The sequence below is a fragment of the Ictidomys tridecemlineatus genome, chromosome 1 (assembly GCF_052094955.1).
Source record: "Ictidomys tridecemlineatus isolate mIctTri1 chromosome 1, mIctTri1.hap1, whole genome shotgun sequence".
Lineage (NCBI taxonomy): Eukaryota > Metazoa > Chordata > Mammalia > Rodentia > Sciuridae > Ictidomys > Ictidomys tridecemlineatus.
The window spans coordinates 109,838,350-109,855,189 of NC_135477.1; the positions used below are offsets into that span (position 1 = coordinate 109,838,350).

The 16,840-nt window shown below is 30.9% G+C and overlaps 1 protein-coding gene and 1 non-coding gene across 19 annotated transcripts in view; one reads left to right on the forward strand and one right to left on the reverse strand.

Moving 5' to 3' along the window:
- The window catches only part of Ppip5k2 (diphosphoinositol pentakisphosphate kinase 2), an 86,771-nt gene that overhangs the window by 24,808 nt on the left and 45,123 nt on the right, over positions 1-16,840 (forward strand). For 14 of the 18 annotated variants that reach the window (XM_078045191.1, XM_078045146.1, XM_078045200.1 and 11 more), the window contains 10 exons: positions 4-165; positions 1,459-1,580; positions 3,220-3,321; positions 4,390-4,476; positions 5,304-5,383; positions 5,649-5,754; positions 6,435-6,520; positions 9,355-9,480; positions 9,767-9,888; positions 10,157-10,339. In XM_078045191.1, coding sequence (XP_077901317.1) covers positions 4-165; positions 1,459-1,580; positions 3,220-3,321; positions 4,390-4,476; positions 5,304-5,383; positions 5,649-5,754; positions 6,435-6,520; positions 9,355-9,480; positions 9,767-9,888; positions 10,157-10,339 — 1,176 coding nt within the window. The remainder of the gene's footprint in view (positions 1-3; positions 166-1,458; positions 1,581-3,219; positions 3,322-4,389; positions 4,477-5,303; positions 5,384-5,648; positions 5,755-6,434; positions 6,521-9,354; positions 9,481-9,766; positions 9,889-10,156; positions 10,340-16,840) is intronic. The other 4 variants (XM_078045151.1, XM_078045176.1, XM_078045173.1 and 1 more) reach the window with 1 other exon arrangement.
- On the reverse strand, positions 16,122-16,228 carry LOC120886060 (U6 spliceosomal RNA). The gene has a single exon (XR_005728833.1). It is a non-coding gene; the product is annotated as a U6 spliceosomal RNA (small nuclear RNA).

Sequence of the window (16,840 nt, forward strand, 5' to 3'; positions counted from 1 at the left end):
AAGGTTTACACAGTTGGTCCAGATTATGCTCATGCTGAAGCTCGAAAATCTCCAGCACTTGATGGCAAAGTGGAACGAGATAGTGAAGGAAAAGAAGTAAGGTACCCTGTTATTCTCAATGCACGAGAGAAATTAATTGCTTGGAAAGTCTGCCTTGCTTTTAAGGTAAGATGTTAAGACAAGCCATGTAGACCCTTGTAAAAAAATTCTAATTCTTAGTCTTGATTAAGAGACATTATTTGGATTTATAATTAGAGTAATAAGCTGAGAAAATAATTAGTACATTTGAACTGTTCATGTATTTTGCAAGCGGATTTTTATAGTGCTAATATATTGTATTCTTGTAGTACCAATATGTTCTTTCTGTGTTATATAAAAAGAAACTGTATGAATTTTTTCCGATTTTAAAATTGCAGAGATGAGTTTAGTTAAACAGTGTTTAGGGGTATTGTCTAATCTGTTTTTAAGAAACTAATTATAAGTATTATTTACTTTCATAGAACTGGTAAATTGCCCTCAGTATTCTACCCTTGGCAGTCAATTCTTTTGGACTACTGTTCATGAAAGCTCTGTAAAAAAATTTCATTTTACTTCTAATATTTGATTAATTCCCTTAATCAATATTAACAGAATTTTTTTCCTAACTTGTATAAGAGTTTAAATAGAAGTAGTACAACTGACATTTAATAAAGAATAAATTTTACCTTTTTGAAATCTTACATTGGATACATAACTTCAAGACTAGTAGATATTACTGGTTATTGAATAATAAATACTTTGTGTGTTAACCATAATGTCTCTTTTGTGGAAGAAATGTTAGATTGTAGGTAGGTTTTAACAGATTTATGTAAATTGTCTTATTATACAAGGATCCCAAAAGCTATGAATTAAAATTACATTATAGTAGTGCATGAGTATTTGCATAAAAAATGTGGAAGAAAATTTTCACAGAGTAACAAATTTATAACTTTCAGCAATTTTCTTCCAAATAAATTTATTTTAGGTGCTCACAAATATGTGATCATGAGGAGATTAACAGATTTACAGGGATAATTGAACATTTCTTCTGGGATAGGTCTTTAACACTATTTTTTCTTTTTTGTGTTGGGACTTAAATGACCTAAATTTCTGCTAGTGTAAAATTTTATCTGAATTTTCAAAATATTTGCTTTTCAAAAATTGAAATTTATTTGGAGATTATTTTGATGCAGTGTTCTGTTTTGGCCACTGTAATCCTTTATACTTCATGACTGTTTTATGATAAGGAATTTAAGTAATCATATGGAATATGTAATATATCTTTAGAATATTCAAATTACAAATAAGTAATTTCTTTCCCTTACTTAACATGAATTGAAACAATATATAATAATATACTTTTAGACATAAAATATATGTTCTAATAAGACTATAAAACTGAATCATAATAATTTAAAGTTTATAACTTATTTTTAATAGCAAACAGTTTGTGGCTTTGATTTGTTACGAGCCAATGGACAGTCCTATGTGTGTGATGTCAATGGCTTCAGTTTTGTGAAAAATTCCATGAAGTATTATGATGATTGTGCAAAAATACTTGGGTAAGAATTTAATAATCTATTTTCTTCTCTTTACTTTGCATACTAGTTATTCAGAAACAAAATAATTGGTAACATTGAAGGATGATTTTTTTTTTTAAGTATTGTAGAGTAAAAAAATCAGTTCATAAAATGGCACCTCCAGAGACTGTACCAGATTCTGAATTATAGGTGAGATTATCAAAGACAGATTAATTTATAATCAGTACAAAGGCCTAAAGATGTTAACTTTATAGAGTTAGAAATGCTATAACATGGTGATTAAAATATTCCTCAAGTTTTTGCTGTATAATTGTAGTTGAAATTAAGCTTTTTAAAAAATTACATTGACCTTAGAAGTGTGAAAAATATGAGTTTTGTCTAACGTAGATTGTTTAGAAATATAAAATCTGTCAGGTTGCATGAAGGTCAGGGAGGCCAAGTGTCAGAGACTGCAGCAGATTATTCTGGTTCTTGTGGAAAAGAAAAGGGGAGAAAGGGAAAGGAAAGGGAGGGGAGGGGAGGAAAGAAAAGAGAAGGGAAAAGATCCCTGTAAGAGAGAAGACTCCTATAGAAGAAGCCCTTGCCCACTTGTTCCCCATAGGAAGAGAAATTACTTGCATTGGTGACAGCAGAACAGGAGTCAGAGGAAACAACCCTATTTCTGGCTTTGAATTCACAATCCTCCTGTCTCAGCCTCCTGAGCTGCTGAGAAAAATTGGAGCACATTGTTATTATTTTGCTGGCTGTTTGCATTTTTTTTTAATAAACTGCTTTGCTTGATAAAAAAAAAAGACTTTGTTGTCTTATTTAATAGTGCAAAATTAACATTCATGAAATAAGTAAGATAGAAATTTTTGGAATTCAGGATTCTCTGGGTGACATTTCTTTATGCAAGTATATGTTAAAGATATTCTCATAATATTATCAAGTGAATATATAAAATTATTGCAAGTAGAAATGTCAGTTTTATATTCTTTGATTTATTTTCATTGTAACTTGATTAGGAAGACTTAGCAAGACAAGAACTATTTTTGACATTTTTAATACCTTTATTTTATTTATTTTTCTGTTTATTTATTTATTTAATGTGTGCTGAGGATCAAATCCCATGCCCCACACATGCTAGGCAAACATCTTACTACGGAGCTACAACTGCAGCCCCTTTTTAACATTCTGAAGCATATCTGACAAAGCCACAGAAAACTTAATACTTCAAAATGTTTGAATATTGGACTCATATTTTATAGTATGTTTTGAAGATTGTTGAAGTTATGCTTAAAGTGAAATTGAGAAGAGTTATCTAAATTTTTCATGAATGATTATTAAATTTAAACAAAATAAAATACCTCTTCATTGTTAACCCTATTAGTAAAGTATAATAATAATTTGTGGGAAATGAACATGGCATTTAGAACAGGTTTATAAATGATCATTAAATGCATAAGGAATGATCAGTGGTCACCTAGTCCAAGAGACAGTCTTGAATTTCAGAGTGTGTATAATTAGAAATAATATAGTTATACTGATTTATTCAAATCTAATATTGATTTGTATTTTAAATTTTTCAGATGACTTTAACTCCTGTGATTCGCTACCATTCTCATTTAGTATCCAATTTTATCTTTAAATGAAATAATAATTATTTTCTTTTCATTTGAAGAAATATTGTAATGAGAGAGCTTGCGCCACAATTTCATATCCCCTGGTCAATACCCTTGGAAGCTGAAGATATTCCAATTGTACCAACTACATCTGGAACTATGTAAGTTTGAATTATTTTCATTTAGAAATTCCTTGAGTTATCTCTATTAGACTGTGCTATTATAATAAAAAATTATTTTTAGATTCTTTGTATGTTTTTGTTAGATTTGGTGTGAAGATGGGAGGAATAAATTCTCTTATATTGCTAGATATAAAATCCTGCAATAGGCTTTGATAATTACAGAACTATATAATCAAGTCATAATAATAGAAGTGGTTAAAATAGATACATTTCTCAAAAGTTCAGTCATCATTCTGTGGCTAGCTTAAGTTACAGGTTGAGATAAATTTATTAGACCAATATTGCCAGAATGTTTCATAACATCTACTGAGGAAAATGACTCATTGAAAAGTCAGGTGAGTTGACTGAATGCTTCACATTCACAGCTTAGAAAGATTTATATTAGTATGTTAAATAGTTTTGGACATTCTGATTTGTAGAAACTGTATTTACTTTTGTTTTTAAACCAGTATTTTCTAAACTTATTTAACACAAAATTTTCTCAGATTATTGTATTAATATCCTGCAAGTTATGTTCAAGACCTCATACTTTGGCTAACACTAAATTATACCTCTTAACTCTAAAATGCTTCTTTACTACTTTTATCTTCCATTAATTTGAGTTTTAAATACTATTCCTATTACCTGAGCAAAAGATAGCAAATTTATAAATGTAGTGATTGTTTCCTTTACTATTAGATAAAACTTTATTTTTATTTGATGAACTCAGTCTAATACTACCAGGCAGATATTTTAAAAAGTTCAGGAATCAGAGTACATTTACTTGTGTCCCAGAGTTAACATGGTTCTCTTTTGAGAAGAGGAAGTATTATATTATATATCATAATATCACTCCCTCCTCCAACTTTTTAAATTCTTTTTAGGATTTAACTTCATAAAATTAAGATTAAATTGTTAAAGACATAAAATTGTTACAAGTACTACTCTTCATGGGAAAGATCTTGAAATGGTGAAAGAAGGCCTTTAATAAATGATTGGATGTTTTATTAATCTGAGTTATGGTACACAAATATTTGTTAGAATATTAAGAACTTTTTTTTCCTTTAGGATGGAACTTAGATGTGTCATAGCTGTCATACGTCATGGGGATCGAACCCCAAAACAAAAAATGAAAATGGAAGTGAGGCATCAAAAGTATGTTTCAAGAAGAATATTTAGTACTCATGATATAATTTTAAGATTTCTGATGAATGCTAAGCTCTTTTAATTAATATATCATATAGGAAAATGTTTGACTACTATTTCTTGTCCATAAATATTTAAACCACTGAATGCATGTAAGTTCATTTAAAGTAATGTAAATGCCAGCACCTAAACATTATTATGGTAATGTACATAAATATCAGTCTGACCTAGCTTTTATTTATTGACATAAATGGGTTCTATTTAATTTTGGTTTATCATTCTGTTTCACTGCATTTTGAGAATTATTAACCTTTCAGTCTTTTAGAAGAAAATTAGTAGAAAGCTTCTATTCTGTTCAGTGTTTGATTTGGAGACTGCAAAACCTGAAAACCTTAACTATCAAATATGTATTTACATACTGACCTTAGAGAATACAATAATATTTTGCATTATGATTGTGTATTCAGTTTTGATCATGAGAATACTTTTAAAAGTAATATCGTGACCATTAGTTTAGTATAGTTTAGGAAAGTATTAAATTTATAAATAAAGGTACAGCAAAAAAAGCTAAGTGTACTAGAACACTACTATAGTCCCAGATACTCAGGAGGCTGAGACAAGATGACCACTTGAGACCTGCTTGAGAAGCATAGTGAGGCTGTCTTTAGGAGGAAAAAAAAAACATAGTAGAGGAGCAACATGGGAAATAGGACAAACGGTACTGAAAATCCATAGGTTTTTGAGTTCTAGCCCCATATCTATTGCTTTGTTAGATTAAATATACTGTGATAATATCAATTATTGCAAGTGACTAACAGTGCTCTCTTTTTTATAAGATTTTTTGATCTTTTTGAAAAGTGTGATGGATATAAATCGGGGAAGTTAAAACTCAAAAAGCCGAAACAATTACAGGCAAGTGTTTTTGCTTTCTTGTTGAGTTTTAAATTTTTTTTCTTTAATATTTTTTTTTTAGTTGTAGTTGGACACAATACCTTTATTTTATTTATTTATTTTTATGTGGTGCTGAGGATAGAACCCAGCACCTCGCACGTACTAGGGGAATACTCTACCACTGAGCCACAACCCCAGCTTCTAGTTTTTAATTTTTAATGGTTAAGGTTTTTTTTTAATGGTGAAATTACATAAAAATTCAGTTCCTTATTAACTTATTTTATAGGAAGTGCTGGATATTGCACGACAACTTCTTATGGAGCTAGGGCAAAATAATGATTCTGAAATTGAGGAAAACAAATCAAAGCTTGAACAACTTAAGACTGTATTGGAGATGTGAGTATCTTTTTGAAATTCTTAGATGTATAATTACTTTAGTTCCCTGTCTTTTTTGTATTGTGTGTAGTTATATGGTTTGAACCCATGGACTCAGACACATGCCAGCCAAGCATAAGTAAAAATTTAATATAATACAAATTAATTATTGTATTATTGAAAATTATCATTTTAGCTTTATTTTTAACTTTAATACGATTCAAAGAGGACATCAAATTTGTGTCTTCTGTGAAGTACTCTTTAAAATGAAGGCATATTATTAACGACCCCAGATTCAGGGCTGTTTAAATAAAAAAGTTTTAAGCTATGTTTTTATCAACTAAAAATGAGGCCCACTAATGTTCCTAATAGAGGCTTTATATATTTCACCACTTATAATCTTATATCCATTGTTATTTAAAAATACATTTATATTTGACATATTTCTATACTTTATCATCTCTTTCAAATTGTCTTAACTTTGTAAAAACTTTATATTTTTTTGTTTTCAATGAAATTGAATGACTATGGTACAGATTTTCTGCTGGATATGTTAAAGAATTCAACAAAGCAATTACAAATAGAAAGGAGTATTCCTATCTGAGAATTAATTTTTCTCTACATAGATTTTAGTTTTTCTCTAGGAATCACACTATCAATTCATGAATATTGTCCATCCTTCTTACCATTTTATTTTTCAGGTATGGTCATTTTTCTGGAATAAATCGTAAGGTCCAATTAACCTATCTCCCTCATGGTTGTCCTAAAACATCGAGTGAAGAGGAAGGTATGCATTTTTAATGCCTATTATGTTATAAATATTTGTAATCACTTAATTCATTCATTACATTTAGACCATTTTTTGCTTAATAGTTTAGAGATTGGCATGTTAACTAAAAGAAAAATAAAATGGTGTTTTGTTAATAGTGATTCTATCCTTTAGGTAAAGGATACTTTTTATTGTTTAACCATTTATTGTATGGATAGATTGTATTATTTTGAAACTGCTTAGGACTTTTCTTTTTTCTGAGATTGTTTCAGAAAGTTATTTCTTTATAACTAAGTGATATTTAATCGGCCCCATCCTTACTTTTTTTTTGATAGGAATGGGTAGAGTATTTAAAACAAAGCTAAAAAAGTATGAAACGAACTGGCTGCAGTGGTACACACCTGTAATGCCAGCAACTCTGGAAATTGAGGCAGGAGAATTGTGAGTTCAAAGCCAGCCTCAGCAAAAATGAGATGTTAAGCAACTCAATGTGACACTGTCTCTAAATACAATAATACAAAATAGGGCTGAGGTTGTGACTCAGTGGTAGAATGCTTACCTAGCATGTGTGAAGCACTGGGTTCTAGTCAGCACCACATACAGATAAAATAAAGGTCCATTAACAACTGAAAAATATTTGGAAAAAAAAAATACAAAATAAGGCTAGGGATGTGGCTCAGTGGTCAAGTGTCCCTGAGTTTAATCCCTGTAACCCAAAGTATGAAATGAATATTTGAAAATATACACAATGTATTCCTATAGTAAATTGATATTTTTCTCCATCCAATAAACATCAGTAAGCATTTAAATAAGGTTGGTATCCTAGAAACACTCAGCACAAAGGTCCAAAAATTCATTTACCTTTCAAAATCTGAGTGTGGTGGTACATGCCTATAATCTCAACCACTACATTAATTATACAGGTTAAGTATTCCTTATCTGAAAATCTAGAGATAGAAGTATTTCAAATTTTGAATTTTTTCCAATTTTAGAATATTTGCATGTACATGGTGAGATGTCTTAGGAATGGAACTCAACTTTAAACATGAAATTTATTTATTTTTCATATATACGTCACACATACACACCCCTTATGTGTAGCTAGAAGGTACTTTTATACAATATTTTTAATAATTTTATATCTGAGAGTTTCATGGTGTGGAATTTTCCACTTGTAGCATCATGTGGGAAATCAAAAAGTGTCAATTTTGGATTTCAGATTAATGAAAATCAACCTGCTTAACCTTGTAATAATCAATCTTGCCTATCATAGTAGCAAAGTGTTTTCTCTCCTTTTTTAAACTGGTAATAAAGTGCTGATGAATAAATTGTGACAGGACTTTAGTGTGGTGGTAGAATTATAAATTGATACAATTTCTTGAAAAGTGATTTGCCAATCAAATCTTCAAAAAATGTTTCTATACTTTTCTGTTAATAATAAATTTAATAATATTTTAAGTTTATTTTTCCACTTTATTGAAATATACATATGTTGTATATAGTACAGCATAAAGTTCCTTTGCTTTGACTTTAATTCTGCTTGTAAGAATCTATCCCAAGGCCAGGCATGGTGGTACACTCCTGTAATCCCAGTGGCTTGGGAGGTTGAGGCAAGAGGATCTAGAGTTCAAAGCCAGCCTCAAAGTGAAGTGCTCGCTCGCTAAGCAACTCAGTGAGACCCTGTCTCTAAATAAAATACAAAACAGGGCTGGAGATGTGCCTCAGTGGTTGAATGCCTCTGAGTTCCTCTGTACCAAAAAAAAAGAAATATATATATATATTTCCCAAGAAAGTAATTGAATATTCAGAGAAAGATTGATCTGTAGGGATATTTACATTGGCATTATTTATAGTAGGAAAATTGAAGTCATGATTATATTAAATGCAAAAGCAAGTTTGAATACATTAAACTTTATGTGTTTAACACTTGACATTTTACCCTTATGTCATACTTTGTAATTAAAAGCAATACAGATTAATTCCCAGTGTTTATGATTGGAAGCTTTCTGTAACAAATATAATAAAAACCTTAGTTCACTGTTCTTCTGTAAATTATCCACCTGCATGGTAAAGCACATATAATATAATGGTAAAGCAGCAGGGGAAAGGATGATTTTCTGTTACTTTCTATGAATTATTATTCATTCTTTAATGTTTATAATATTTATTTTTGAATTCTTTTGTTTCTAAAATTTAACAAAAACAAATCTTAAGGCCATAATAAAGAACAGGTCAAAATTAAATCATTGACCTATGTCTAAGAACAAAACTTCTACTGTGAACTTACAGAGATTCCACAATTCTAAATTTTTTTTTAAATTAGCTGCATTTTCAGTGTTTGTATAAAATTAGATTGCATGAAATTTTAACTAGAATAAATGTTAGGATGTCATCTCACATCTTCCTAAAAATTATGGGAATCACTGATTCCTCGTCATAAAAACATACATATTTTCTTCACTTCAGGTAAAATATTTCATTTTATGTGACGGCTGAGCAGAAGGCACTTGATAGATAACTTCTGGACTTTGGCATCAAGGAGCTCATAATCTAGCAGATATAGCATGACTGAATTAAAAACATTGGACAGATCAGTATGAGAATAGAGAAGGGAGAAGCAGTACTTCTCTGAAGAAAGTTAGAAACCTTCTTACGGAGTATGAAAGAGATTTTGATATTTCAGTAAAATTTTAACAAGAAGAGCAATGGAATTCCTGATAGAAGCAACAACCTACAAAGATAGGCCCATTTAGAGAATAAAATAATTACATATGGACTAAGTCAACTAAATTAACATTGGCCCATTTCTGTTCAAACCTAACATTTGTTTTATTTGTTCACATGCATCTTAGATAGCCGAAGGGAAGAGCCATCCTTACTTTTGGTTTTGAAATGGGGAGGAGAATTAACACCTGCAGGCAGAGTCCAGGCTGAAGAACTTGGAAGAGCTTTCAGGTGTATGTATCCTGGAGGTCAAGGTAAATGTTGAAATTATTTTTTTAATATATCTTTAGTTGTCAATGGACCTTTCTTTTATTTATTTATTTTTATGTGGTGCGGAGTATTGAACCCAGTGCCTCTCACGTGCTAGACAAGTGCTCTACCATTGAGCTACAACCCTAGCCCAAATGTTGGAATCTTTTGAATTTGATTAAATTCATACAATTTTTTTTCATATTCTCTTATTTTGTGATACTTGTAAATATTTCTGAAAATACAGTGAGATAAAAATATAGCTTAAGTGATTTGAGGATTTATTTTCAGGAGATTATGCAGGATTTCCTGGTTGTGGTTTGCTTCGATTACATAGTACCTACCGACATGACCTCAAAATATATGCCTCTGATGAAGGACGAGTTCAGATGACTGCAGCAGCTTTTGCAAAGGTAAAAATAGATGATTTTTGTAAATTATTGAAATTGTCATCTAAAATTTCATTTTTTTAAGATTTTCACTCACAGTATTTAAAAATTCCAAATTTCGAACTTCCAACTAAAGCTATCAACTGACAATGTGAACTATATTACTAATAATATTTATTTTTAAAAAATATTTAGCTTATACATTTTGAAATTCAGAATGTAACAATTATTATGATACTTTCTATTTTGCATATTAATTTTTTAAATTTTTTACTTCATTTAATATGTTTAGGGTCTCTTGGCTTTAGAAGGGGAGCTTACACCCATTCTTGTTCAGATGGTGAAAAGTGCAAATATGAATGGTCTTTTGGATAGTGATAGTGACTCTTTAAGCAGTTGTCAACAACGTGTGAAAGCAAGACTTCATGAAATACTTCAGAAAGACAGAGATTTTACTGCTGAAGATTATGAAAAGGTGGGTCTTAGCAAACTCTTCTCTTATGAACTATTACATGAAGAAAAAAGTGCATGAAATGTTAATGTAGAGCTCATTATATTATAAAGCAAATATTCATATGTTACCACCAGGTAGAGCAATAGAACACTGGACCAATTTTGATCGCTATCTATCCTTTCCTTCCCAGTTGCAACTCATTCCTATCCTCTTGAAATAACTATCATCCTTAGTTTTTTATGTTTTTTGTTTTTAGGTTTTTTTTTACAATCTTATCATATCCAGAATACTATTTGGATAAACATAAAAGTATTAGCCATGTGTCTAACCACTGTAGTCTCATTTTGGGCTTTTTTTTTTTTCCCCATGTAAGTTTATTTTTATTTTTGTGAACTTTCTTCCTATAATTATAAACACATATTAATTATACAAATTAATGGGATTCTCTGTGATATTTTCGTACATGCATCTATCAGACATTAATCACGTACATCTACCCTTCTTCTGTTCTTCTACCTCACCCTTCCACCCTTGGCACCCTTTCTATTCCCTCATGGTCTGTCTTCAACCTTAAGGTCATCTTTTATTTTCTTAGTTTTCACAACTGGGAGGAAACATGTGATTCTTGTCTTTCTGTGTCTGACTCATTTAACTTAAAATGAGGATCTCCAACTCCATCTGTTTTCCTGAAAAATGACAGAATTTCATTCTTTATGACTTGTGTATATGTACCATATCTTCTTTATCCATTCATCAATAGATGGTATCTAGGCTGATTCCAAATTTTGGCTATTGTGAATTATGCCACAATAAACATGGGTGTGCAGGTATCTCTTTTGTATACTGACTTCATTTCCTAAGAAAAATACCAAAGAGTGATTTACATGGATCATAAAGTAGTTTTGTTTAATTTTTTGAGAAACCTCCATATTTTTTTCCACAGTGGTTGTACTAATTTCTGTTTCCACTAAGAGTTTCTTTTCTGCATATTCTTGTTTTTTGTTTGTTTTGTTTTTTTAAAAATTATAATAGTCATTGTAACTATAGTGAGATGAAATCTCATTGTAGTTTTGATTTTCATTTCCTTGATGGTCAAAGATATTGAAGATTTTTTTTCATATATTTGTTGGCCATTTATATATCTTCTGTTGAGAGGTATCTATTCAGATCATTTGCCCATTTTTTGATTAGGCAATGACACTCTTTTTTTATGTTGAATTTTGTGCATCCTTTATATATTCTTTTATTTTAAACTTTAAATCTATTTTATTTTGTTGAATTAGGGATTGAATCCAGGCCTCTGCACATGCTAAGCAAGTATCCTACCACTGAGCTATATTCCCAGTTTTTTTGTATTTTATTTTGAGACAGGATCCCATGAAGTTGCTGAGATTTAGCCTCAAACTTGGAATCTTCTTGCCTCAGCCCCTTGAGTTGGTAGGGTTGCAGTCATGCTTCACTATGCCTAGAATATTTATTTATTTTAAATGACAAAAATTGTATATGTTTATTTTTATACAACGTGATCTTTGGAAATAAAAATCCATTATGGAATTGCTAAATGAGATAATTAATACATACATTAGATCATATACTTAATATTTTTGTGGTGAGACTACTTCAAAACTGCTCTCTTAAGGATTTTTAAAACTAAAATACGTTTCTCTTAATTATAGTCACCATGTGAGACCTCGTTTTTTTTTTAATATTTATATTTCAGTTTAAGGTGGACACTTGGGAATTCACATTGGTTCAATAACTTTCAAAACAGTTTATCTACTAATATTAAACAAGCATATTATCATTCACAGTTCCACTCCTAGATACCCAAAGAAACTTGTGTACATCTGCACCAGGAAGCATAGTAGGATGTTCACAGCAGCATTAATCATAACAGACCCAAACAGTAAAAGTAGCAGAAAGCTTATATAAATTATAAAATAGCTGTTGTAAACAGTCCTACAAAGAACATGGAATGCAGATGTCTCTTCAATGTACTATTATTACATTTCCTTTGGATATATACCAGAAATGGAATTATTGGAGAATGTGGTAGTTCTGTTTTTTGTGAAGCCTCCATACTGCTTTCTTTAATGACTGTACTAATTTACTTTGTGCTGTATTTTTTAAAGCTTCATATAATAGAAATATTTTCTTTTCCTCAATATTATGCTTATGAAATACATTCATAATGTTGTTTATTTCCATAGTTAATAATCACTACTATGAAGTATTGCATTTTAGAGTTAGCAGATTTTTCTGTAGGTCAGATGGTAAATATTTTAGGCGTGGGTCAAATATTGTCTCTCTTTTGCATTTCTTTTCTTTTTTTGACTTCCCTGCTACCCATTTTTTTTCCCCCCTCCTGGTACTTTTGGAGTTAACTCTGGAGTGCTTAACCACTGAGCTACATTCCCAACCCTTATTTTTTATTTTGAGACAGGGTTTCACTAAGTTGCTAAGACCCTCATTAAATTGCTGAGGCTGGCCTCAAACTTGCAATCCTCCACCTCAGCCTTCCTAGTCACTTGGATTACAGGTATGAGTCACTGGGCCTGGCTTTGACTATCCTTTAAAAACATAGAAACCATTCTTAGATCCTAGGCTATACTACAGTTCATATTTGGCTTGCAGAGTATTGTTTGCTGACCCATATTCTATTTTGTGAATATTTTATAATTTATATACACTTTCTGCTATTTTATAGTTTGGGGCTATTATGATTAATAATGCTGAGAACATCCTACATATGCCTCCTGGTGCATATGTATCCAAGTTTCTTTGGGTATCTAGGTGTGGAATTGTTGTGAACTACAATATGCTTATTTAATATTTGTAGATAATCTGTTTTGAAAGTTTTTGAACTCCCAAGTTCATGGAAGTTATCATTGCTCCATATATTTTCCATTCTGATATTCTTAAGACTATTCAATTTTGGTCATTCTGGTAGATGTATCTAGGATATACTTCATTGGAGTTTTAATGTTAATTTACAATTTAGATAATTCTCTTTCATGAGGAATTCTTCTCAGATCTCTTATCGTTTTCTTCTAGTTGGTGTCTGTGCTTTTCTTATTGACTGATAGACATTCATTGTATATTTTGGGATATGAGTGTATATTTTGGGATATGAGTCATGTATACTAGTTATAACTTGCATGTTCTGAGCATTAATAAAATATTTGAAACAGAAGTTCTTATTTTTCATGAATTCCAAGATCAATTTTTTTCTTTTATGGTTAGAATATTTTAATGTACTGTTTAAAATATATTTTTTTCTAAACAAAGTTTATAAGATATTCTCATAGATTTTCTATAATTTTACTATTTTTCCATCACATTTATCTGCAATCCAGACAATGTTGACTTTGTGTGTCCTATGAGTAAAGGGATGAAAGTTGTTTTTTTTCTCCACCCCTGCAAGTCTATGTACATGCAGTTGTTTGGGCACCACCTCAAAAGACTGTTCTTTCCTTACTAAACTGTAATACTGTCTTTATCAAATATAGGTGGTCTGGTTTTGGAATCTATTTGTTGATCCTTATGTAGTGCCAATGAATTAAGATCTTTCAACTCCACGAGGTCCCTTTTTCAAGTATTTCTTGCATTTCCATTTAATATTTAAAATAAACTGATCAAAAATTCTTTGAGGGATTTTTATATAGATTGAATGAAATCTGTAGTTTATACAGATTTACATCTTTTATCTAGACTTTCAATCTGTGAATGTAGTATGGTTCATTAAGATTTTAAAGAATGCTTTCAATAAGATTTTACAATGTCCTGAATAAAAGTCTTACTTATCTTTGTTAGATTTAGGTTGAGTTAATTGACATTTTTAATACATTTTTAAAATTTTCATTCTCTATTGCAATATAGAAATATGATTTAGTTCTTTAATATTAGCAATACATGCATCAACCTTGTCAAGTTCATTAATCTCTCATAGTTTATTTAGTGGGGTTTTTTGTTTGATTTTGTTTGTTTATTTTGATATTCTGGGGATTATTCCCATGGCCTTGCCATACAAGGCAAGCACACTACCATTGACTACATCCCCAGCCCTTTTTATTTTATTTTGAGACAAGGTCTCACTAAGTTGCTCAGGTTGGCTTTCAACTTGTGATCCTCCTGCCTCAGGCTTTAGAGTCTCTGGGATTATACGTATGTTCTGCTATGCCCTGCTCTTTGATTCTTTAAAAATACTCAGTGTTTTTATTTCCCAGTCTTTATGTATTTTTTAAATTCTTTTTCTTGCCTTAGTTCAATGCCTAGTATCCTTCAAACATTATTAAATAGAAGTAACATTTCTTTTGTTATCCATATTCTAGAAAGAATGCTTTTAACATTTGCCAATTAAGCCTGAAGCTTTCTGTTCATAATTATCAATAATGACTGTTTTTCAAAGTAAAGAAATTTGACTCTATTCCTATTTTGCTGATTTTTAGCATGAAAATTTATTTAATTTTTTTGTGAATTATGTGTGCTTTTTAAAATGTAAAACTAACCTTGATCCTAGAATAAACTCAGTCATTTAATTTATTTATTTATTTTGCCAGTTCTTTTTTTATTCACTTAAAAAAATGACAGCGGAATGCATTACAATTCTTATTATACATATATATCACAGTTTTTCAAATCTCTGTATATAAAGTGTGTTGACACCCAATTCGTGTTTTCATACATGTACTTTCAATAATGATGTCTACCACATTTCACCATCCTTGCTAATCCCCTGCCTCCTTCCTTTCCCTCCCACCCTCTTCCCTGTCTAGAATTCATCTATTCCCATGCTCCCCTTCCCAATCCCACTATGAGAAAGCTTCCTTATATCAGAGAAAACATTCAGCATTTGAGTTTTTTGGGATTGGCTAACTTCACTTAACATTATCTTCTCTAACTCCATCCATTTACCTACACATGTCATGATTTTATTCTCTTTTACTGCTGAGTAAAATTCCATTGTGTATATATGCCACATTTTTTGTATTCATTCATCCACTGAAGGGCATCTATGTTGCCTCCACAGCTTAGCTGTTGTGAATTGTGCTGCTATAAACATTGATGTGGCTGTGTCTCTGTAGTATGCTGTTTTTAAGTCCTTTGGGTATAGACCGAGGAGAGGGATAGCTGTGTCAAATGGTGGTTCCATTCCCATTTTTCCAAGGAGTCTCCATACTTCTTTCCATATTGGCTGCACCAATTTACAGTCCCACCAGCAATGTATCAATGTACCTTTTCCCCCACATCCTTGCCAACACTTATTGTTGTTTGTCTTCATAATAGCTGCCATTCTGACTGGAGTGAGATGATATCTTAAAGTAGTTTTGATTTGCATTTCTCTAATTGCTAGAGATGATGAACATTTTTTCATATATTTGTTGATTGATTGAATATCCTCTTCTGAGAAGTGTCTGTTCAGGTCCTTGGCCCATTGGTTGATTGTGTTATTTGTTTTTTTCAATGCTTAGCTTTTTGAGTTTTTTATATACCCTAGAGATTAGTGCTGTATCTGATGTGTGAGGGGTAAAAATTTGCTCCCAGGATGTAGGCTCTCTGTTCACTTCATAGATTGTTTCTTTTGCTGAGAAGAAACTTTTTAGTTTGATTCCATCCCATTTATTGATTCTTAGTTTTAATTCTTGCGCTATAGGAATCTTATTAAGGAAGTTGGGGCCTAATCCCACATGATGAAGATTAGGGCCTACTTTTTCTTCTATTGGATACAGGGTCTCTAGTTTAATTCCTAGGTCCTTGATCCATTTTGAGTTAAGTTTTGTGCATGGTGAGAGAGATGTGTTTAAAAAGTATGGAACGTTTCATGAATTTTCATGTCATCCTTGCGAAAGGGCCGTGCTAATCTTCTGTGTATTGTTCCAATTTTAGTATGTGTGCTGCCAAAGCAAGCACAAACTCAATTATTTTTAAGTAGTATTTTTTATATGTCACAAGTTTTGATTTCACGATTATTTTTCATTAGTGGTTTTATGTTCCTGAATTAGACTGGCCTTTCTTTTTTCTATATTTGTTATATCTTTGCTTCCAGTGTAAGAATTATGCTAGGCTCATAAAATTAGCTAGGGAGTGCATCCTATTTGGTGGAAGTGGTTTATGTGCAAATGTTTTATTACTTTTTACTTAACTGTATTGGTAAATACTATGGCAAATCCTGTGGAAATTTAGTTTGTGGGAAAGTTAGGAATTTTGATATCAAGAATAGTTTAGTACTTCTTAGTTATGTCTTTGTCAATATTGCTATGTTCTTCTATATGTCTGTTTATAACTATCTTCAAAAGTAATATCTAGTTGATATGTAATTGTGGTTTTGATTTGCAATTCCCTGATGACTACTGATATTGAGCATTTTTCATATACTTTTTGGGCATTTGTATATCTTCTGTTGAGAAATTTCTATTCAGATGATTTGCCCATTTAATGATGATGATGATAATGATGATTTGTTGAGTTTTTTAAAGTTCCTTGTATAGTCTGGATAATAACCTTGGCAAATATCTTCTCTCA